The 24,908-nt window shown below is 40.6% G+C and overlaps 1 protein-coding gene across 1 annotated transcript in view; it reads right to left on the minus strand.

Moving 5' to 3' along the window:
- The window catches only part of CCDC34 (coiled-coil domain containing 34), a 47,335-nt gene that overhangs the window by 18,358 nt on the left and 4,069 nt on the right, over positions 1–24,908 (minus strand). The window contains exons 3-4 of the mRNA XM_029583084.1: positions 18,441–18,570; positions 13,398–13,505 (exon numbers count right to left, since the gene is read on the minus strand). Coding sequence (XP_029438944.1) covers positions 13,398–13,505; positions 18,441–18,570 — 238 coding nt within the window. The remainder of the gene's footprint in view (positions 1–13,397; positions 13,506–18,440; positions 18,571–24,908) is intronic.

Genomic DNA, 24,908 nt, shown 5'->3' on the forward strand with positions numbered 1-24,908 from the left:
TCTCCCCCATAATGGTAGCATTAGGGGGTGGCATCTGTCACGCCATACGTTATTACCCCCATACATGGTTTCCCAATCCATCAAAGTTAGGGCCCTTGTTGGTTGCTGTTTGAGTCCAATTCCCTGTTATCTCTTGCTGTTGAAGCAGAGAGAAATGTTGGAGTTGTATCACAAGTATAAGGCTTATTGGTTAAGGGTAGTAACAGCCACATCAGCAAGTTACCCCCATGCTTGTTTTCCCAGACCGTAAAATTCAATGTCCTTGTTAGTTGCTGTCTGAAACTAATTCCCCCTTTTCCTCCTGCTGTTAAAGCAGAGAGCACTAATGGAGCTACATCAACAGTATGAAGGCTTATTGGTTAAGGGTACTATCCGCCACACCAGCAAGTTACCTTCATGCGTTCTTTTCCTCATTTCCATCCTCTAGCCTTTAGGGATCCACAGTGTTTATCCCATACCTCTTTGAAATCTGTCATCGTTTTTGTCTTCACCACCTCCTCTGGAAGGGCATTCCTGGCATCCACTACCCTCTCCGTGCAGAAATATTTCCTGACATTGGTTCTGAATCGTCCTCCCTGGAATTTCATTTCGTGCCTTGACTATCATTGAAACCTTTCAGGTATCTGAAGGTCTGTATCATATCTCCCCTGCACCTCCTCTGCTCCAGGGTGTACATATTTAGGTCCTTCAACCTCTCCTTATAAGTCATTTGATGGAGACCCCCCCCCCCCCCCCACCATTTTTGTCGTCCTTCTCTGGACCGCCTCCATCCTGTCTCTGTCCCTTTTGAGACATATGGTCTCCAGAACTGAAATCAATTCCCCAGGTAAGGCTTCACCAAGGACCTGTACAAGGGAATTATCACCTTCTTTTACTTACTGTTATTCCTTTCTCTTTGCAGCCTACCATTCTTCTGGATTTAGCTGTCACCTTGTCACATTGCTTCGCCGTCTTCAGATTGCTAGACACCACATCTCTTGCTCCATGCACAACAGCCCTTCACCCCCATCACATACAGCTCTTTTGGATTACCACATCCTAGATGCATGACTCTGAACTTCTTGGCATTGAATCCCAGATGCCATATCTTCGACCACTGTTCAAGCTTCCTTAAATCACATCTCATTCTCTCTACTCTGTCCGGCGGGTCCATTCTGTTGCAGATGTTAGTAAAATCCACAAAAAGAAACTCTACTTTCTATCCCTTCCCTAATGTCGCTCACAAAGATATTGAACAGGACTGGACCCAACACTGATCCTTGTGGCAATCCGCTTAACACTGTTCTCTCTTCAGAATAGGTTCCATTTACTATCACATACTGTCTTCTATCCATCAACCTGTTTGTAATCCATCTTGGTGCTCACTCCCAAGCTGCTCATTTTATTCACATGCCTCTTATGCGGGACTGTATCAAAAGCTTTGCTAATCGATCACATCGAGCACTCTTCCTCGATCCAATTCTTTAGTCACCCAATCAAAAAAATCAATCAGATTAGTCTGACAGGACTTTCCCATAGTGAATCCATGCTGCCTCGGATCCAGCAATCCTCCGGACTGTAGAGAGCTCACTATTCTTTCCTTCAGAGTCTCCATTACTTTTCCCACCACCAAGGTGAGGCTTCCCGGCCTGTAGTTTCCAGCCTCCTCTTTGTTCCCACTCTTGTGAAGTGGGACCACCACTGCTCTTTTTCAATCACTTGGCACCATTCCCATATCCAGGGATCTATTGAACAGGTCATGCAGTGGATCTGCCAGCACATCTCTGAGCTCCCTCAGTATCCTTGGATCAACCTCATCAGGCCCCATGTCCAAGCTTTTCCCTTACATTCTCTTCTGTAAATGGAATTTCATCTACTCCACCTCCATTCATTGTCTTGTTAACTAGAGACGATCTTTACATAAGAACTGCCATACTAGGTCAGATCAAGGGTCCATCAAGCCCAGTATCCTATTTCCAACAGTGGCCAATCCAAGTCACAAATATCTGGCAAATAGCCAAACATTAAATAAATCTCAAGCTACTATTGCTTAATAATTAATAGCAGTTCATGGATTTTTTCCTCTAAAGAACTTATCCAAACCTTTTTTAAACCCAGCTACACTAACTGCTGTAAGCACATCCTCTGGCAATGAATTCCAGAGCTTAACTATGCACTGAGTGAAAAAGAATTTTCTTCGATTTGTTTTAAATGAGCTACTTGCTAACTACATGGAGTGCTCCCTCGTCCTTCTATTATCTGAGAGAGTAAATAACCGATTTACATTAACTTGTTCAAGTCCTTTCATAATTTTGTAGACCTCTATCATATCCCCCCTCAGTCATCTCTTCTCCAAACTGAACAGCCCTAACCTTCCTTAGCCTTACCTCATAGGGTAGCCATTCCATGCCACTTATTTTGGTCACCCTTCTCTGCACTTTCTCCAGTGCAACTATATCTTTTTTAGATGCAATCTCACCATGGAGCGATACAGAGGCATTATGACATCCATTGTCCTTCTCCAGGGTCTTCTTTAGTGAACACCAAACTGAAGTATTTGTTTAATATTTCCACCATTTATTCGTCTCTCTCCACACATTGATCCTTTTTACCTTTCAATTTCAGTATACCACTTCAGACTTCTCTCTTTTCTCTGATTCTGAAAAATGTTTTGTCACCTCATTTTACCTTTTTGGCAATCCTTTCTTCCGCCTGACTTTTTGTTTTGATTACTTTCTTTGTCTCCCTTGGTTTCATCAGATATTCTTCCTTGTGTTCCTCTTTTTATGATACTTTATATTTCCTGAATGCTGTTCTTTTTGCTTTTATTTTATCAGTCACCTCCTTTGAGAACCAGATAGGCTTCTTATTTCTCTTGCTTTTGTTTACTTTTCTAACATATAGATTTGTTGCCTTTGTAATTGCTCCTTTTAATTTGGTCCACTGTTGTTCCACCGCTCTCATTTTCTACCTCTAGGTACCTCCACATTTCAACAAAGTCTGTATTTCTGAATTCAAAACTTGGGTTTTCGTGTGACTTCTCCATATCCTATTTGCGATATCAAACCATACTGTTTGATGATCTCTGGTGCTGAGGTGGGCACTCACCTGGACATTAGAGACATTATCCCCGTTAGTAAGCACCAAGTCGAGCATAACTCTGTCCCTTGTGGGTGCCCTTGCAGGGCACCCATTCTCTCTCTATTTCCGTTAGATTCTGCAGAAGGGATTCTCCAGTCTATGTCTGGCAGATTAAAATCTCCAACAATCAACACTTCTTCCTTCTTTCCCACCTTTTGGATGTCTTCAACCAGATCACTGTCTAATTCTTCTGTTTGAGTTGGAGGTCTGTAAACCACTTCAGTAAAAATGGAGCACCATCCTTTTTTTTTTTTTTTTTTTTTTTTTTTTTTTAAGATGCCCCATAATGCTTCTTCTCTACCTCACATTCCTTGCAGTTCAGTTGCTTGGATATTATTTTTTGACATAAAGAGCTACTCATCCCCCTTTTCTGTCCTTCCCTTAACAAGTCATAGCCCGGTACAGCCATATCTCAATCATGAGAATCTGTGAACCATGTCTCCGTAACAGCAACAATGTCCAAGTCCGCCATCACCATTAGGGAAATGAAAATATACATAACACAAGACAATTAAAGTATACCTTTATGAGCAGCAACTCAGATGAAGACAGAGGGACTCAAAAGGCAGCGACCATGTGCAGGAACTCCCTCACATGCTCATTAAAGTCTTTAATGAATTTAGAGTTGGATCTGTGTTGATGCCATCGGATGATGTGTCCGCATTATGGCTAATTCATGTCTGTTTGTCAATGGAGAATAACAATTGAAACTGTTGAGATGTAGAATCAAGAGTATGGATAGTACAGAAAGGTCAGATCTGACTATAGGTGACTTGAAATCCTGCTCTCCTTTAAAAAGAAAAATAATGCACATTTAAATGTTTAACTGACTTGGGTATGAAAGAAAATTAAAACTTATCTCTCAAAATTAAAAGGCGGCCTAAGCCTATTATTTATCTTGATGAATCATATTTCTTACAAATGTAAATGATGTACAAGAAAAGGAACTATAAGAACTAAAATACAAATTTAATGGTGCAAATAAAAACATTCAATAAAATTATAAAACTAACCCAAAACAAAAGATTTCTGAAATACAAATAGCAACAGTTAAAAGTATGTTTGAACAATAAAAAGCCATAACTGCATACCAAAGAATAATAGTGTAAATAAGAGAATCAAATGATAATACACATACTCTTAACTAAAACAAGAAAATACCTTGAATGTAAAAACCAACAAGAAATACAAAGTATAGTGCTTAAGATAACAGGAAGCTATCATAAATAAGATGGTCAAAAGACATAATTACAGCTTCATAAATTAGAACACTAGTCTGCATAAGCTTGAGAAAAGAAGTTATTAAGGCTTTTCTATACTTAGCATAGTCTTTCTGAAGACACAGGGCCAGGGGTAGTGAATTCCAAAAGCTTGGAGCAAGGTACAAAAAACTGATCCCAGGAGTTCGCTCCAATCTGAATTATTGGAGAGGTTAAGGTGCAAAATAGGCGCGCCGGCGCACGAGTGCCCTGCGCGCATAAATCCAGCAGGGCTTTTAAAATCCGGCCCTGTATGTGCTATTTTTGACATAATGGTAAACAATGTACCAATGTATGGCACTGTCAAGAGAATCAATTGTAACATTTGTCATGCCTTCTCTTGAAGTCAGATATTTTCTTGAAACCAATGAAGTTAAAAGTGCGGCTCTTTGCCAGGGCTGGGGATGCTGCGGGAAGTTGTGATCGTTGAAAAAGGAGGCCACCTGCTGTTTGGGATTACACAAGGTGGCTCATGAGTATAGGATTGGGGAAGGAGCCCTGGTGTGTGGCTCCCGGCCTCAGGAGTGTCACTGCAATGACCAAACTACGAGCAGAAGGTTCAATAAAAAAAACTGGAGAAAAAATCCACAGGTAGTTGATAACGAAGGCTTAAGTTGCCAGAATCCTTAGTTTTGACAGAGCAAGAAGTAGAACGAGAAAGGAAGAACTGCAGAATCCAAAAGAATAAAAAACATGTTTGGCCAAAGTGCCAGGTTTTGTTTCTCTTGCTTGGGGTTTGGTGTAGTCTACTAAATTATACAGAAAAATGTTTCAACAGCTTTTTTTTTTTTAATATAAAATGGAAAAATCAACATAAAAGATATTGCATCTAAGACTTCTCATAGCAGAATTTCCACGGAAAAAGCAGAAGTCATACTTTTTTTTTTAAGTGCTTTGCACTTTGAGAAAAATGTCTCGCATAGTATTTGTTTCATACCTTTCTATTTGATTTGAACAATGCCAAACGTAAAATACTTTGTACATTAATATAAATTCTAGGATATTATTTTATATTGAACATACGTTTACTTAAAGCACATGATTTATTGTCTTAATATATTAAACTTCAGAGTGAAAAAAAATAGGTCATCAGCAATAAACAAAATCTCTGAGCTGAATTATTGGCGGCAACATAAATCTACCCTGGCATGAAGAAAAATCCAATTTGTACACCTGGACAAGTTGAAAAGAGTAAAAGTATTTCCAAAGCAACCAGTAGGAGATGAGACACAAGCCAATATTTTGTGCTCATTCTCGCAAATGTCAGAAGCACATTTTATTTGCTTTACATGTGGAAACACAGAAAGCACTAGAAGCAAAAATGAATACAACCCCCTGGCTTTGTAAAGTATGGAAGCCAAAATTCAGATCAGTCGTTTGTTAGACAGGTGCATTCTTACAAACTCTGACAACTCCTGCACTACAGTGTGATCATTTCAATTAGGCTTCCCGAGAGCTGTCAGCACACATCAGAATCAAAGCGCTGGAAGTTTACTAAAAAGAGTACTGGGAGAAGCTTAGGGCAATCTGCCACAGTAATGTTAACGAATGCAGTGGAACGCAAGGCAGATGTAAAACAGGGCACAGTACAAACTGAAGGAAGGCATTTTGCCAACAAACCAATTTAAAATTGGAGATGTTAATTTGTCTTCTCTTGCCATACATTTCAAGCTATGTGGGACGTCATCTAGTAAAACTCTGAAGAAGAAAAAATCCCCAATATTTGTTGTTACATAAAGGCAAGTTACTGTCACTACAAAAACCAAAGCATGACTAACTCTTTAACTATGTAACCTTAACTTGCAGACCGAGCAGGACTAATTCAGAATGTCACCTTCTTTTCTGTCTGCTGCTGCTTGTTTTCCCTAGATTCAGAAAGGTTTTACCAGAATAACTAAGTTGCTATGACATATTAATTATACCTTTTGAAAAACACCCCACCAGTTTCTTGGAGCCACATTAAGTATCAGTTTCGGCAAGAAGCTGGCACTGTGCCACCAGAGATAATTGCATTTTCTTTTCATTGCTACACCTCCATTCTTATCTCCTCTTTAAACATAAAGACAGCTTTGGTTTTCAGTAAAGAAAAACCATGAGAACACACAGTAGTTAGCCCTTGCTCACAGAAACAGACGCAAACTTCACATCCAAATGCAATTAAACTGAGAAATGGTTTCTGTGCATTTACAGACAGTGTAAAAGGAATCCATGCTATAGCTGGAAATCACATAAAGGAATCCAAGGCACGAGGCAGTGCTTTCAAGCACTTTTTTTCCCCCCCAACCACTCTGCTTTTCTGGATATCCACCATGAATGTGCACGAGATAAGAGCTGCGTGCAGTGGAGACCCAGTCTGGCAAATCTCTCTCATTCACATTCGTGCTATTTTCTTTGTACCATAAAGGAGCATCATAATAATAATAATAAAGCGACATATTTCAGTTTCAATAAATTTCTACTAAAGTGAGACATCGTGTGTCGCTAGTGACAACGTAACAAGCCATGCCAGTGTCACTGAAATGAAAACCAACTTTCATAGGCCATTAAAATATGTTTACAGTGGAAACACTAAAGCAAAAATGACCAACTGTTACTGTATCTTAAAAAATGAGCAAGACTGGCACGGTGTACTCCCCCTTTGGCAATACTGTGTGCAGACAAATGTGATGGACCCTGGATTGTGGTGTGAGTCACTCTCTCCACGCCTAAGTCAGTCAGCATAATGGATTTACCCATGCAGTCCCTTATAGACATTTCTTTTTGCGTACTGCACAAGGAAAGCACAAAAAAAAAAAAGGAGCGTGCAAGAGCTGTTCCTCTTGTCAAAGGCACCAATATAGTAACTGGAAGTGGAGAAAGGTGGTCCTAGTATTAAGTACCAAGCATAAAATTCCTGTTCTCACAAAATGTAAACTTTCTATCCATTAAGCTTCCCAATGAAACACTTCCTGAATATGTGCATTTGGCTTAACTTGTGCATAAAGATCACATTTTGGGAACTTTCTGACTTCAGCCTCTCAGAACTGAAATTGTGATGCACTAACAAATGAAAAACAAAACACAGCACTCCACCTCAAACTGTAAAAAGCCCTCTGCTAAGGGGTTAAGGAGAAAGCAGCCCTCTTGCAGGCCGGGGCTCCCTATCATGCAATGACAGCAGTCGGTTCACAGATGTTCCGTGGGAAAGTGTGAAGTGAACCTAAGCAATGTTATCTAAAGGATGGAGGTGAGACCACTGCTGACAGCACACAAAAGCCCGGAGGAGTTAAAACCAGCAATTACTCTCCTCAAGTGGGGAAATAGTTGTCCTGATGACGAACAATAAAAGTTTCAACATAGGACTCTAGGATGCAAGATGAGGGTGGCATCCGACTGGATAATTAACATTTCACTGCAATCTATAATTCTTCAAGTGGGGATTCCTGCACAGTGTCTAGGAGATAAGATAGGAAGCTTCTGGTGAAAAGAAAGGGCAAACCACTTTGGCTAATAGCAGCCTCTGCAAACTGGACTGCATCCGATTGCATAAATAGTATAAAGCAACCTGAAAATAACTTGTATGTTTCTGGGCTCGTCTTCTTCCTCTCTGGATGTTATGTCTAGGTCTACCTTACTTTTTATTCCAATTTCTGAACAGTATTTCTTACATATATGTCTGTACCTTTTATTCTGAAGCCACTTTCCATTTTCCAGGTGTTCTGACCTCCCCCCGCACATTCAAAGGGACTATGAAGGACACGTTTTTTCAAAGCACTAAATCTCTCCCCCCAAACTGAATAAATATCCAAATGGCTAAGGAGAATCTTCCTTTTTCTTTCATTCTACCAAACGAGCCATCTGAGGTTCTGTTAGGAATACTGAAACCATGGACCTATGTAAAGACACAATCAGTTAAAGTCTGGTCCCAATTTGCATAGCATTAAAATTACCACACAGACAAAACACACTCTAAACCATTGGCTTAGATGCAGAAGGTGTGTTATGGCCACAGTTTATACAAGCATACTGTGTCCTTAGGTACAAATGGCACAACGGGCGGGCCGTGCTTACATGTGGCTACTGCAACGTGTCTCGGGTTTTAACTGCCTGCTAGAAACGTCTAGTAAATCTGATGTTTCATTTATTTTTTAAGTGCTAGCTGTTATAAAAAAAAAAAAACAGCTTAACTTTAATGGTTGTAATTATTGTATTTTCCACCAGGTCTTGCTTGGTTAGATTTTACAATTTGGTTTTAAAGTTTAATTTTAGAAAGCTGCCACAGGCAGACTAAATTTTGGTCAGGGTTAATCAGCTCTGCAACTCGCCAGCACATCCTCCTCCAGCTTTCCTTGGTGCTCAGACGCTCTGTACTAGAAACACCAGGAAGAGCATACAATGGCACAGATTCACAGCAGGCCCTTCAGCTGGCATGAGACAGCAAGTCTACAACTAAACGTTTTGCAACTTGGTTTCTGAATGCTAAAACAAACCATCCAACAATTTTCAGAAGTCTGTGTTCTTGAGAAGCTAGCTAAACTAAAAGTAGCTAATGTGATGGGGCTGGACAGGGTACATCCACAGGTATTAAAGGAACTTAAAAAAAAGATCTGTCATCTCTGCTGGCCGACCATGTCAGTGGTTCCTTAGCAAAGTTCCAAAGGGCTGAGGACAGGCAGATGTGGTTCCTCTTCACAAAAGTGGGAACTACAGGCCTGTTAGTCTCACCTCGGAATCACTGTTAAAATAGAGGCTAGTAAAGTTTCTGGCTTCCAAAGAATTACAGAATTTGACGCAGCATGGTTTTTACCAAAGATAGGTCTTATCAGATGAATCTGACCAGGTGACCAGAGAGTAGGATCAGGGGAGAGCACTAGATATAGTCTACTTGGATTTTAGTAAGGCCTTTTGATACAGTTCTCCGTAGGCAACTTATAAACAAATTAGACACTCCTGGTATGGGCCTTTAGGTAACAGGGCTAGAAACCGGTTGAGTGGGAAGCGACAAAGGGTAGTGGTAAATGAAATTCACTCCAAGGAGAGGGGTGTTATTAGTGGTGATGCCACAAGTAATTGGACCAGTTTAACTTTTTCATAAGCAATACTGCAGAAGGACTATCGAGACGATACCAAAATCTGCAAAAGGGTAGACACTCATGAAAACATGAGTATGGAACTAGTGAAGCTTGGTTTAGAGTTTGTCAGCTAAGATTTCATTCTCAAAAGATGCAGGGTAATACATTTGGGCTGCAAAAACACAAGGGACTGGTACAGTATAGGGCTGAAATTCTTCTGTGTACAAAACAAGAGCAGAATCTGAGGTTGATCGCATACAATAATTTTAAGTTTGTCAAAGACAGATAAGGTGACGGCTAAAGCCAAAAAGATGTTTGGGCACATATAGAAAGAAATAGTCAACGGGGGAGGGGGGGGGGAGGCAATATTGCCCCTGTATAGGTCCCTGGTGAGGTCTCATTTAGAATACTGGGTACAATTCTGGAGATCACACCTACAAAAAGATAGAAACCAGATGGAGTTGGACCAGAGGGTGCCTACTAAAATGGCTAATTGTCTTTGTATAAAGCATATAGGGACAAACTTAAAGATCTACGGGATAATGGAGAAATGATAGACATTTAAATACCTCCAAAGTATCAATGCCCAGGAGATGGGCCTCTTACAATGGAAACTCACAAGTAATTTAAGGAAATATTTCTTTAACTTCTGAGCCTATGACCCCTAGGTCCAGACTCTCCTTTCTGTTGCAAGAAGCCCACCACCGCCTTGGCACTGATACCCATGAGATATTTTAATGTCTCTATCATTTCTCCCACTATCCTATCCCAGAAAGGGTGGTAGATGCATGGAACAGCCTCCTGATGGAGATGGTGGAGACGAGGACGAAATCTGAATTCACAAAAGCATGGGGGTCTCTGAGGAAGAGAAAGGGATTGAACAGCTGAGCAGCTGAGATAGAAATATGATAGCAGAAAAAGACCATAAGGCCCATGGCTTCTATGCAATGAAAATACTTAGAATATATGGAGAAAAGGTAAAAAAAAATTCTTGCCATGCAGTATCTTTAATATTAAACTGCCAGAGTTACAAAAATGGATTTCTTTTGAATTTACACACTTGAATAATGTACAATAAATCTTTTTTTTTTTTTTAATTTCTTCCATTCGGTTCATCATCTCCTAAATTAAGCTCAACTTTACTCATCTAATTAATGGACCCTATTCTACCTGGGTTTGATGCTGAAGAATATTACTTTCTTGTGCTAACTGATTTAACAGCCGCCTTCAACATTGTGGACCATAGCCTGTTATGCCATCAGCTGAGCAATTTTGGGATTGACAGTAGCGTTCTCAGATGGTTCTCTTCCTTCTTATCTACTAGGACATTCCAAGTTAAATTGGGCAATCACATATCCGACACCTTCCCTATTGATACAGGTGTCCCCCAAGGTTCAGCACTATCGGCAACACTATTCAATATTTATATGCTCCCCCTGGGTACATTACTAGCTGATTTAGGAACTACCTTCTTCATTTATGCCAATGACATACATTTTTACATCCCATTCTCCAAATCATTTGAAAATACAGCGGCAACACTCTCAGCCTATATGAAAGCAATACAGTAAGAACTCTCTCATTTTACACTATTAAACACTAAAAAATCTAAAATCATTTGCTTAAGTAGAAATCCTTCTATAGTTAAAACATCTGCCGCTAGATCTGGGTAAATTTTCACATTCCTCCCCCAGATCAAGTATGGGACTTAGGTATCCAGATAGATAAAAACCTTACTATGAAAAAGCACATAAAGAAATTATTCAATGCAGACTATGCCAAGCTGTGCATATTACATTGGTTGAAATCTTTACTAACTTCCAAGGACTTCCATACTGTTTTACAAACTTTAATTTTCTCAGACTACCGTAACGCCCTACTTCTCGGCCTTTATGCATGTCGCCTGAAACCTTTACAGTTATTACAAACTGCCTCCGCAAGAGTTTTATTAGGAGCAAAGAGATTTGATCACACATTGCTGATAACACTGCACTGGCTGCCAGTACAATCCCAAATCTACTATAAAGTATTAACGTTAATATTCAAACTCATCCACTCCAGTAACATCGGCGTGAAAGGCCATACGCACCCCCATCAAACACTAAGATCTCAAAACAAAGGACTATTCACTGTGTCTACAATATGAAGTACACATCTGACGCTAGTAAGAGATCGGATGTTTTCTATAGCAGGCCCAAAGCTTTGGAACTCCCTACCCGAAACATTACATTTGATACCAGAAATAAAGAGATTTAAACATGAGCTGAAAACACGGCTATTCAAAACTGAATATAACCTAACCGAAAACATTAGAATGCAGAGAACCACAACAACAAGAATGACAAAAGATAATAATTGATAAATAATAAACTGATGAGAGGATGTAAGTAGCGTAAGACAACGTATTGACTTCTATGGGAAAACTGTTAAATTATAGTTCCTGAACTAATAGAAGTATGGCTTAGAACTTTAGTTAAAATGTATCAGGACATCCCAGTAGATTTCTATCAATCCCTGTTCTGTTGATGTCTAGTTATGAATGTTACTTTTGTAAACCGTTGTGATCTTTATTTGGAAAGACAGTTTATAAAATGTCTAAATAAATAAATAAATATTTTGCTATCTACATAAGAGAATAGCATCTTCCAGGAGAGACTCACTACGTAGCATCTGTCATGCTCCTAGAATCTGAGATCAACCACAAGAAACCTGAAATGGTGAAAGGAATAAAAGAAAAACCAAGGAAAAAATTAAAATCCCCAGACACAGAAGCAAGATTAAAAAATACTCAATTTCTATAATACAAAGAGAGAGTATAATATTTTACATATGCACGTTTTATGCAAATTTAACATAGAATTGCTGCAGAATTTCAAAACCCTTTTCAGAGAATTTGTCCCAGGGTTGCTGCAGGAAACAAAGGGCTCTGCTTATATAGATTGACTTTCCTTTTCCTGACGTGCTTCCTGCTGAGGTCCAGAGGAAGAACTGTGAATGAAATAACTAGAACCCGCAGAAAACAGAGAAGCTAAAATACATTTTATTCAGTACAGAAGGGAATACTGAACAGCAGCACTGTGCAACCATTATAGTTTACAAATCCGTCACGCAGAGGATGCAGCAGTTGGTCACCACTGATGGCTTCAGGATTGCAGACCCTTAATGTTTTTGGCAGGTAGGAAGGAGGAAAATGCAGCAGTAAGTCCTTATGAGTTCTGCAAACGTCTGCAGTATACGGCTGCCAAAAACGGGAAAATCCGCACAAAGAATAGAAATGGAATTTAGTAATGGGTTTTTTATTCTCATTGGCTCTATCCCTAAACATTTCCCTTATCAATATTGTTTCTTCTGACGTGTATAATTTGGGCAATGACTTATGAGATGAACCCCCGTTCAACCATCTACAAAAACTAGTATGAATGAAAACTTGCACAGAAAAACCGATTGGCTCAATCAGGAAACGCTATGGAATAGGAATCTTTAAGAGCACTAGTCCACAGGAGATTGCTTATACGATTAATGGGGGTCAAAGACAACAAAAATTAACAGACAGAGACTCTACTCTGGCCAGTTCTTGGTATCTCAGTGGACCAGTAAGTAATAATGCATAGCAACATAGAATACAGAAGCAGATAAGGATGCAAAGGCCCACCTAGTCTGCCCACTTTCATGCCTGGTGCAATGCCATAGATCCTAGCTGATCTCTGACTTTCCCTTCACTTCTTTCCATCTTGGGACCCTCTGTTCTTTTTCCAAGCTTTCTTCAACACACTTTCTGTTGGTCTCCAACACCTCCCTTGGGAAGCCAATCCATGTCCTCCTCACCCTTTTCCGTGAAGAAATATTTTTTGATGTTGCTCCTGAGTCTACCTCCTTGGAGCCTCATAACGTGCATGTGAAGCTTGTTTCATTGCCATACACTTGGTACAAATCACTTAAAATATAAACCAAATGGAAATTCAATTACCTGCTCATTCTTTCTCGCAATCCATTCCTTGTGCTTTTCTTCAGCTATCTTTTTTTTCACTTCTTGTTGCTGTTTTTCTTTTATTTGTTCTTCCTGTTTCTTTGTATCCTATGAAAGCAATGCACAGATGAATTAACTGCTCCACACTGTTACGACAGAATAAAAGAATGTGTGAATAACAGGAGCCGGGAATAGTAAAGAAGCTCCTTCCTTGAAGAGAGAGAATCCTTTCTGGGTTGTCCATCCAGTCATATTTCTTTCCATGGATGAGGACATTTCAGCGCTTGAAAACAGGCCTCAAGAGGGCTGCACACTCTTCAAGAGCCACCCCCAAGCAAAAGATATATGATTTTTCTCTTATCACAACTGCAGGCTCAAATGCTGCTTAAAAGAAATGTACGGCACCTTTTCAACAAGCAGATTAAGAAATAATGTAGAGACAATAGCCCTGAAGAAAATTAGACAGCAAGATATCAAAAGTATAGTTAAGTCAATATTTCTCTGATTTAACTAAAATATAGTCCCATTCTTCAAAGACAATATGGGCTAATATAGGAAAATTATACATAACCTTATCAAACGGAAAATCTGACAATTTGTTTTAACCATAAGACTAATTAATAAGAGAAAACTAGTGAACTGCAAAACACACAACACTGATAGGAAAAGCATGCTCAGATTGTTCCCTTTCCTCTCCCATCCTTATGCTTCAATATGCATTTACTTAATTTTACCGTTTTTTGCCTTTGATTTCCAGTTCACTTGAAACCTGCCCTACCAAGAGCTATGGACACCATAGTCACTCAAAGAATGGCAAAAATATGCTCTTAGGTCATCCAAAAGCTGATATTCCTTCCTTTCTGTTCTCTCAACTTTCCCCGTGTGTCCCTGTTGGTCCAAGGGTCAGGAAATAAGCTCAGATGAAACCTAGACCTCCCGGCAAAGCAGTGAACAGCTCTGCAGCTGAGCCACTGGCGCAAGCCCTATGAATGTCTGCTCCTCAGCTCTGTCCCCTTCCACAGCTGTTTTCTGCCCCACTCCATACACTGTATCCTGTGGCCTTCTTGTCTGTGCCTCTGCAATACTCCATGTCTAAAGTTTTAGAGCCAAGTTTTTGTCTTTTTTACTTTGTCTTTTTCAGAACTATTCCAAGGTGCCTCTACCTGTGTACAGCAGCTATTTCTTGTACTATGTACACAGAGGCTGGGCTTCTTGCTTAAATCAATCACACGTCCTCTCAGGAAACACAACCCCATTTCTAAGGCTTTAGAGACCCGTGCAGCTGCTCATTCTCTGACCAAGGTACCATCTCAAGCAATGGTGTAAATTATACTCGAGCGGTGACGCTCAAGGAAGAAGGCAGTTCACTTGCAGCTGCTGATCTGGAAGATCGGCTATTCACTGCAGGTCTGCCTTCCAGGATCAGCGTCTAAAACGATCGCCTAGGGGCCTTTCATTTGAACTCGCGCCTCTGGACTCGGGCAAAAATGTAACATTTGTTTATTTAAAATGTCTTTTATTCTGCCTACAATAGTGCAACCGTGCTAAGCAGTTTACAAGCAACATGCACATTATTGTAAAACATGCAAAACATAAAACAAATTCATATAAAAATTATTGGCAAAGTTTAAGACAATACAGTTATAAACAGTAAAGCAGCCGGTAATATTTTAACATGTTAAAATGAGTATAAAATCTGGAATAAGCCAATTGAAAATAATGGGTTTTCAACTTTTTTCTAAACAGTTTGTAACCTGACAATAAATTAAGTTCTATGGGTTATTCATTCCAGAGAGCAGGCCCTACTACTGAAAATACGACAGCGAACAGAATGATGAATCAATTTATATGACGGCACGACCAAGAAAGATCTGTCTGTAGATCATAAATTGCCAAATGGAACATACAGTGGCTTGTAAAAGTATTCGACCCCCTAAAAAGTCAGATTTGTGTGAATTTCAAATGACACTCAGATTATTCCAGACAGTATGTTTATTGCGAACCAGAATGTTCTTAAAGTAAATTTTCAGTCACAATTATTTCTCTGCATTTTTTTGTAAGATAAAATTAAAAACTGAAAAATGCTGTTTGCTTTTTGGAAGCTCCACATTTACACAGATGAAAGATATTGCCCTAACAATTGGCCTCTACCTGTGGATCATTAAAAAAGGTCAGTTGGTCTGGATAATTCCAGTACCATTGATCAGACCTTGAATCTGATGGAAAGCTGTGAAAATGAAGAACAAAGAGCATTCTAAGGAAATTAAAGAGGTAGGCATGCATAAGATAAGGCTACAAAATAATATCCAAGTGAGCACTGTTGGATCAATTATGAGGAAATGGAAGCTGCATCATATCACCCAGACACTGCCTAGACAAGGCCATCCCTCAAAACTCAGCATTAGACCAAGGAGACTTATGAGGAAAGTCACTGAGAGGCCAACAATCACTTTGAAGGAGCTACAGAATTCAGTGGCTGAGACTGGAGTGGAGGTGCCCCAGTCAACCATATCAAGGGCTCTGCATGATGAGACAAAAAGGGAGCTTTTTGGCCAAAATTCAAGATGCTATATAAGGTGAAAATCTACTGTCCATTCCTCAGCAAACACCATCCCCAACAGTGAAGTATGGGGCTGGCAGTGTCATGCTGTGGGGATGCTTTTTCTCAGTGGAGACTGGGCATCTTGCTAAAATTGAAGGACGGATGGATAGTGTAACATACAGGGAGATACTGCAAGACAACCTGCTTCAGTCTGCTAAACAACTCAAACTTGGGAGGAAGTTCACCTTTCAGCAGGCAAATGATCCCAAGCACAAGGCCAAAGCAACACAGGAGTGGTTGAACAACAAAAAGGTGAATGTTCTACAATGGCCAAGTCAAAGTCCAGATCTCAGTTCCATCGAGAATCTGTGGCACTATTTGAAAACTGCAATCCTTAAGCATCATCTAACCAACCTAAACAACCTGGAGCAAATCTGCCAGGAAGAAGGTAAAGAATCACTCTCAAACAGTGGGCAAAGCTCGTAGAAATGTATCCCAAAAGACTTAAAGCTCTTATTGCAGCAAAAGATGGTTCTACCAAGTACAAGCCTGAAGGGTCTGAATACTTATGTAAGCAGCATTTTTCAGTTTTTAATTTTATTTTACAAAAAATGCACAGAAACAATAAATTGCGACTTTGAAATTTTCCTTTAAGAGCATTCTGGTTTGCAATAAACATACTATCTGGAACAATCTGTGTTAAGTGTCATTTGTAATCCACACAAATCTGCTGAGTTTTTGGGGGGTTGAAAAGTTTTGCAAGCCACTGTACTTGGGTAAACACTTAAAGAGTCAGGAAGATCGATCTTTATGAAGGGCTTTAAAGATCATTGCCACCATCTTAACGTGAACCCGCTGGGCCATGGGCAGCCAGTGCAGCCTTTTTAGCACAGGCCTGATATAATTTTGAATTGGACATGCTGAAAACTTTGCCATTAGAGGCTGTCCTAACAAAAACAAAGAGAAAAAAAAAAAAAAAGAAGATGGTGCTTCAATTTACATGGGTGTGGTCTACCGGCCTCCGACAGACAGAAGAGCTGGCCAGAGGTTTAGTCAAAGACATCCAAACAGTGGGAAAGAAGGGAGACGTGTTGCTCATTGAAGATTTTAATCTGCTGGATGTTGATTGGCATATCCCGTCTGCAAAGTCTACAAGAAGTAGAGTGAGAGTGGATGCTCTTCAAGGGGCTCTGCTCAAACAAATGGTAATAGAACCCACGAGAGAGGGTGAGATACTCGACTTAGTGCTCACAAATGGGGATAATGTCTTTAATGTCCACGCAGGTGCCCACCTGAGCAAATAAGAGACAGAGAAGTCACACGAAGACCCGAGTTTTGAATTTCAAAATGGGGATGTTCTTAGAGGATAGCTAGAAGACTGGGAGAAAAAGGGTGAGGTAGAACATTGGGACAAATTAAAAAAAAAAAAAGCTATTACAAAGGCAACAAATCTATATGTTAGAAAAGTAAACAAAAGTAAGAGTAAAAAGAAATCGATCTGGTTCTCAAAGGAGGTGGCTGAAATAAAGAAGAAGTATAAAGAATCCCTGGTGAAACTGAGGGAGACGAAGAAATCAGGAAAGCAAAAGGTCAAGCGGAGGAAAGGATTGCCAAAGAGGTAAAGCGAAGCGACAAAACATTTTTCAGATACATCAGAGAAAGAACGGAGGCCCGAAGTGGACAGTGACATTGAAAGATGACGAGGAGCAATGTGTGAAGAGATGAAAAAATGGCAGAAATATTAAACAAATACTTCAGTTCAGTATTCACAAAAGAAAACCCTGGAGAAGGACCGTTGCTGGTTGAGAATACCGAAGATGGGGGTGGGGTAGATTGTATATAGAAGAGAATGTATGGGAAGAGCTAGGAAAACAAAGTGGACAAGGCCATGGGGCCAGATGAGGTACGTCCCAGGATACTGAGGGAGCTCAGAGACGATCAGATTAGATTACAATAGATGCAAGATATATCCTTGGGCTCTGTATTTATTTACAGTGCTTCAAAGTTACAGAAATCAAAATACTAGCTCACCTTGTGACAGGCACAAAAATTGGGTAGGCACAATGTGTAGGGAGGTCCCGTGAGGTCCTATCAGCACCCTGGGGCCTCCCCAAAATTTCTAGACATGGGTTCTTATGGTAAGGTAAAGGGAACCTCCCTTCACCCAGAATCCCTGAGCCGGGCTTCTTAACGTACAATGAGGGAGTTGTCAGTACACCTTGTCACACCCAACATATAAAGAATTGCAATAATCGCTGGTAGATGATAAACACTTGAACTACTGAACTACCAGGCCAAATATCTCAACTATTTATGTGGCCCAATCTGGAATATACAAGATTCAGGTTACTGTACATAAAAAAACAAACAAACCCCCAATTACTACTGATAAAAACTATAGTAATGGAAAAATATCAGCTTTAAACATAAGCATTAATTAATTACGTCATTCCTCCTTTTTTGCGCTACCAATGGAGCAAAAAGTAAAGAAAAAAAATCACCTCCAAGAATTTGCTTTGTAGTCGAATACGCTCTTTTCGTTCTTTGTTGAGTAGCCATTCTTCCCAGGGACTGAGCTCCGTACCTTGCCAGTAAGCTCTCTCTTTATCCTTATTGGGAATCCCTTCAAATCTGCAAAATTTGAAAATATATTCTACATTTTAGTTTAATCTTCTTCTAGTAAGGTGCTGCTGATTTCCCAGTAGAGAAAGCAGCAGGGAAACAAATCTAGAGATCCTCACCCTCATTTGACCCTTGATGGAACAACTACCTCTGAGCTCCCATGTCTAGAACCTGGGTGTTATTTGGACTCCCAACTAACCATCAAACACCAGTGACCAAAACAGCCTTTTTCTACCTCTGCCACCTCCACCCTTTCCTGAATGACACTGCCTTTGCAACTGCGATTTCCTGCAACTCCATCTATGCTGGAATCCACAACACTCTTAACCACCACCTCCAACTCATACAAAATGCCGCAGCCCGTCTGATAAATAAAACTTTTGATCACCGAATACCAATTCTAAACACACTACTACAACAAAAGTATAAGCTCTGAGCCTTGGCCTACAAAATTCTCAAAGACTTAGCATTTACCCACCTCAATGGATCTCTAACACTATACATACCCACTCGCTCCCTCTCAACTCTGGAATTCTCTCCTACTCCACTTTAAACTTGCCCAGGACCTACTCTTCTACAGAAGACTGGTGAAAACCTGGCTCTTTGAGGGACTGTCTGTTGTAATCCTTGCTATAATGATGTAATTAACTCCTTTACTCCACTATACAACACTAACCCATTGAAAACTATCTACTGTCTTGGCCAGAAGGAATCTCATATTCAACCTTTTATTTAACTGAATGAAACCTTCCTTACTAACTCGCTATTTAACTAGGGCACTGTGGTATGATGACATCTATTTAGTATTTATATTGAAATGAAGGTGCACCACTCCTACTGCTAGCACTGAAGCAAAACAGAATGAAAAAAATCACCCCAAGAATGTTTTACACTCAAATGCCACACAATATTTAACAGCTCTATATATGTAACCCATATCTATATAAGAAGCAATACTTAAAAAGCCCTAGAATGACTGATTTATCTGGCTACAGTTAGCTGGATATTCAGTGGGGTAAACATCCCACCCAGCTAAACCTAATCGGCAGTATTCAAAAGATGGCCAATTAGGTAAAACGTTATCTGGCCTCGTGTGATTGGATTATTTTAGCCTTAATTACTTTATTCAAAAGAATATGGATGGTTAAGTGGCAAAGCCATTTAAAACAAAAAAACAATTGTGTGTGGGCCTTCCGACCGGATCCCCAGCCCCTCCCCCCAATTTTATATTAAAAAAAAAAAAAGTCCCTCGCTGGCCGAGCAGATCCCCTCTAACTGGTATTTTATTTTAGACATATTGGTTTCACTTTCGGCGCCAGCCTTCCCCCCACTCCAGTAAATCTGATGCCTAAAAACACCTCCCTCCCCCCTAATCCTCCCAGGATCTTCATCAACCTCAGGGTCCTCATTTCTAGCACCGGGATCATGGTAGGCTAGGATCCAGGGTGCTTCCAGCACTGCTCTGAAGAATCTCTGACAGCAACGCTGAAAGCACCTAGTGCTAGAAATGGAGGCCCTGGGCTTGCGGGTCAGAGGGGATCTTCTTTAAGCATCAGATTTATCAGGGAGGGAGGTGGGGAAGACCAGGGACAAAACTGAAAACTAGCATTTTTTAAATAATTGTAGGGATTTGGGGGAGAAGAGTTTACCAGTAAGAAACTTTTATATATATATATATATATATATATATATATATTTTGAGTAAGAGGGCTGGGAATCAGGCCAGAGGCTCGTACACATTTTTATTTTTAATGCCCATTACCATCCGGCTATATTCTTTTGAATATAGCCAGTTAAAGCTCAAGTTATGCAGTAACATGAGGCCAGATTAACGTTAGGACTGTTCTGAGGCAGTCCTAAAGTTAGTGATATTGGCGAAGTTAGCTGCATAACTTTATCCTGCCTGCAACATCCCCAGAATGCCTCTTTTTCATAATGGATAACGACTTATCCAGTTAACCAAAAACCATAAGAAGCAGGGCTCTGTGTTGGGAGACTCAGTCATCAGGGGCACTAATTTGGGAACTCTTCTTGAGGGAAACACTATAGTTAAATCAGCTGACAGAAATGCTAATCAGATAGTCAGTGCAATCAATGAAGAAAGTAAGGACTCTGAAGTTGAACTTATCATACATTTTGGAACCAATGAACTTGATGGAAACAACATCCAAGCCGCACAGAGAGATTGCCAGACTCTAGGCAAGCAGATCAGGCACATGGTGAAGACTACTGCCTTTTCAGAAGTGTTTCCTGTTCATAGGAAGGGGAAGGAAGGAGAGGCTTAAGCCATATAAATAATTTCAATGTATGGCTCAAAACCTGGTGTAAGGAAGAAAATTTGTATATATCAGGGGCTTATATCTGACTGTCACAGGAAAAAATATCCTAAGTGAAAAATTCAAATCCTATACATAAGGCATTTAAACTAGAGGACAGGAGTGGCAAAAAGAAACTGAAATGTCACCCCCAACATCTCCAAGAAGTGAGTGAAGAAATTAACAATAATCAGCTGAACAGGGCAGAAAAGATGTCCAAGGAGAGAAGCTGGAAAGCTATGAGCACAGATGCCCATAGTCTGGGCAATAAAATGCCAGACCTGCAGGCTCTAATGGTAGAAGCAGATTTGGATATCGTTACCTTTACAGAGTCACACTTCACAGAGTCTCATTAGTGGGATACGGACATCTCTGGCTATAACTTGTTTAGGAAGGATAGAAAGCATAGAAAATGTGGAGTAGCAGCTCTTTATGTCAGAAACAATATCCAAGCAACTGAAATGCAAGGGACATCAGGTAGGGAAGAAGCATTATGGGCTTTAAAAAAAAAATGGTGCATCCATTTATATTGGTGTGGCCTACAGGCCTCCAACTCAAACAGAAGAACTGGACAAGAGAACTGGTCGAAGAAGGGAGAAGTGTTGCTGGTTGGAGATTTTAATCTGCCAGGTGTGGAATGGAGCATCCTATCTGAAGAAGATAGTGGATGCTTTTCAAGGGGTTCTATTCAAACAAATGGTAATGGAACCCATGGGGATAATGTCTCAAATATTCGAGTAGGTGCTCACCTGAGCACCAGTGACCATCAGACGGTATGGTTTGATATCACAAACAGGATACAGAGAAGACACACAAAGAGCAGATCTTGAATTTCACAAATACAGACTTTGTCAAAATGTGAATGTTACTAGAAGAACTGGAAGCCTGGGAGAAAATGGGTGAGGTGGAACAACAGTGGGCCAAACTGAAAGGAACGATTGCAAAGGCAACAAATCTATATGGTAGAAAAGTAAACAAGAGCAAGAGGAAAAAGAAACCGATCTGGTTCTCAAAGGACGTGGCTGAAAAAACAAAGGCAAAGAGAACAGCATTAAAGAAGTATAAAGGATCCCAAAAAGAGGAACACAGGGAAGAATACCTGATAAAACTGAGGGAAAAGAAGAGAGAAATCAGGAAAGCAAAAGGTCAAGCAGAAGAAACGCTTGCCAAAGAGGTAACGTGAGGTGACAAAACATTTTTGAGATACATCAGAAAAAGAAGGAAGGTCCGTAGTGGTAAGGTGAAATTAAAAGGTGACAAGAAACAATGTGTGGAGAGAGACGAAGAAATGGCAGAAATATTAAATAAATACTTAACTAAAGAAGATTCTGGAGAAGAATCGTTGATAGTAGACGAGATCGTAGATGGGGACTGGGTAGACGAAACTCTGTTTAAGGAAGAGAACATATGGGCAGAGCTAGGCAAACTGAAAGTGGAAAAGGCCATGGGGCCAGATGAGGTACATCCTCAGGATACTGAGGGAGCTCAGAGATGTGCTGGCGGGTACATTGAAGGACCTTTTCAATAGATCCCTGGAAACAGAAGTGGTGCCGAGTGGCTGGAGAAGAGTTGTGGTGGACCCGCTTCACAAGAGCGGTAGCAGAGAGGAGGCTGTAAACTATAGGCCAGTTAGCTTCACATAGGTGGTGGGAAAATTAATGGAGACGCTGCTGAAGGAAAGGATAATGAACTATCTACAATCTGGTGGGCTGCTGAACCCAAGGCAGCATGGATTCACCAGGGGAAGATCCTGTCAGACAAATCTGATTGATTTTTTTTGATTGGGTGAATAAGAATTGGATGAGGAAGAGCGCTCGATGTGATCTACTTTGTTTTCGGAAACGTTTCTGATATGGTCCCGCATAGAAGTTTTGTAAATAAAATGAGAAGCTTGGGAGTAAGTGCCAAGGTGGTGGCCTGGATTACAAACTGATTGACCGATAGGAAACAGTGTGTAATGGTAAATGGAATCTATTCTGAAGAGAAAGCTGTGTTAAGCAGAGTGCCACACGGATTGGTGTTGGGACCAGTTCTGTTCAACATTGCGGAAGGGACAGAAGGTAAAGTATGTCTATTTGAGAATGATACAAAGAACTGCAACAAAGTGGACACACCTGAAGGAGTATAGAGAATGAAAAGTGATTTGAGACAGCTGGAAGAGTGGTCAAAAATTTGGCAGCTGGGACTCAGTGCCAAGAAGTGCAGAGTCATGCATCTGAGATATGGTAATCCAAAAGAGCTGTATGTGATGGCAGGTGAAACACTGAATTGCACAGAACAAGAGAGGGATCTTGGAGTGATAGTGTCTGGGGATCTGAAGATGGCAAAGCAATGTGACATGGTGATAGCTAAAGCCAGAAGAATGCTGGGCTGCATAGAGAGGAATAATCAGTAAGAAAAACAAGGTGATGATGCCCTTGTACAGGTTCTCAGTGAGGCCTCACCTGGAGTATTGTGTTCAGTTCTGGAGCCCGTATCTCAAAAAGAATAGAGACAGGAACAGAGATGGGCGACGAAAATGGTGTGTGGGGGGGCCTGTATCAGAAGACCTATGAGGAGAGGGTGAAGGATCTGAATATGTGTACCCTGGAAGAGAGGAGGTGCAGGGGAGATATGATACAGACCTTCAGATACCTGAAAGGTTTCAATGATGTATGGACTTCCAACCTTTTCCATTGGAAAGAAAATAGTACTAGGGGTCACGAAATTAAACACCAGAGGGGATGACTCGAAACCAATGTCAGGAAATATTTCTTCACGGAGAGGGTGGTGGAGGCCTGGAATGCTCTTTCACAGGAGGAGATAAAGAAGGAAACAGTCAAAGAATTCAAAGGGGCATGGGATAAACACTGTGGATCTCTAAAGGCTAGAAAATGGAAATAAGATAAGCGTGCAGAGGGGGTAACTTGCTGATACGGCGGTTACTACTCTTAGTAGAAGGCATGGAGACTACTACGCTTAATGAATATGCTTTGATGCTTTTAATGCAACTGCAATATTGCTCCCCGCTTAGATGGCGGGGGATAAAAGGAACTGGATTCAGACGACAAACGAGGGCCCCGACTTCCATGGTCTGGGATACTGTTATGCTGACGTAAGGAAGAAAGCACAGGACTGCTTCTATGGCCAAGTCCTAAAGGAAATTAAGAAAATGTGTATGAGGGTAACTTGCTGGTGCAGCGGTTACTACCTTTAACCAATAAGCTTGGATACTTTTGATGCAACTGCAACATTGCTCTCTGCGTCAACGGCAGGGGAAAAGAGGAGTTGGATTTAGACAGCAACCAACGAGAGCCCCGACTTTTATGATCTGCAGAACTGATGAGCATGGAGATAACCAGCAGTTACTCCCCTTACCAGAAGGCATGGGATTACTACCCTCAACCAATAAGCCTTGATGCTTTTGATACAAGTGCAAAGGAGGTGGGTGGGGGCTGAAAGAAAAGAGAAACTGGATTCAGAGACAACCAACACAAGCCATGACGTTTTTACAGTCTGGGGTCCTGATGCGCAGGCATTAAGGAAAAAACACAGGACTGCTTCTATGGCCATGTCCATAAGCAAAGCACATCAAACAACACTGACTGAGACACGGGGATAACCTGTATGGGGCACAGATACTACCATGGGAAGCTTGCTGGGTAGACTGATGGACCATTGGTCCTTTTCTGCCGTCATTTCTATGATTTAGCCAGATAAGTGTCCCAGTATTCAAAGTCGGCAATTAGCCAGATAAAAGTTATCCAGCAAAAGTCTTCGAGTATGGACCCTATACTGTTCCCAGTAGATAAACTACTACATTGCACCATAATAGAAAGGATCTATCTGCAACTTGCTTTGAACTCTCCAGCTGGAAAAGAATTTCATAAATAAACATAGGTGCATAGTGCTATCTACACTACCTCCACTTATGTAACAAACATTGCTATGAATGTATTATCTATCACAGGTCACAAAAAGGCAGCATCACTCCAAAAGGTTTATTTTAATGCATCACTCAAGTTGCATTCTGAGTCTCTCTGTAAATCAGCA

This window comes from Rhinatrema bivittatum, chromosome 17 (assembly GCF_901001135.1).
Source record: "Rhinatrema bivittatum chromosome 17, aRhiBiv1.1, whole genome shotgun sequence".
Taxonomy (NCBI): Eukaryota; Metazoa; Chordata; class Amphibia; order Gymnophiona; family Rhinatrematidae; genus Rhinatrema; species Rhinatrema bivittatum.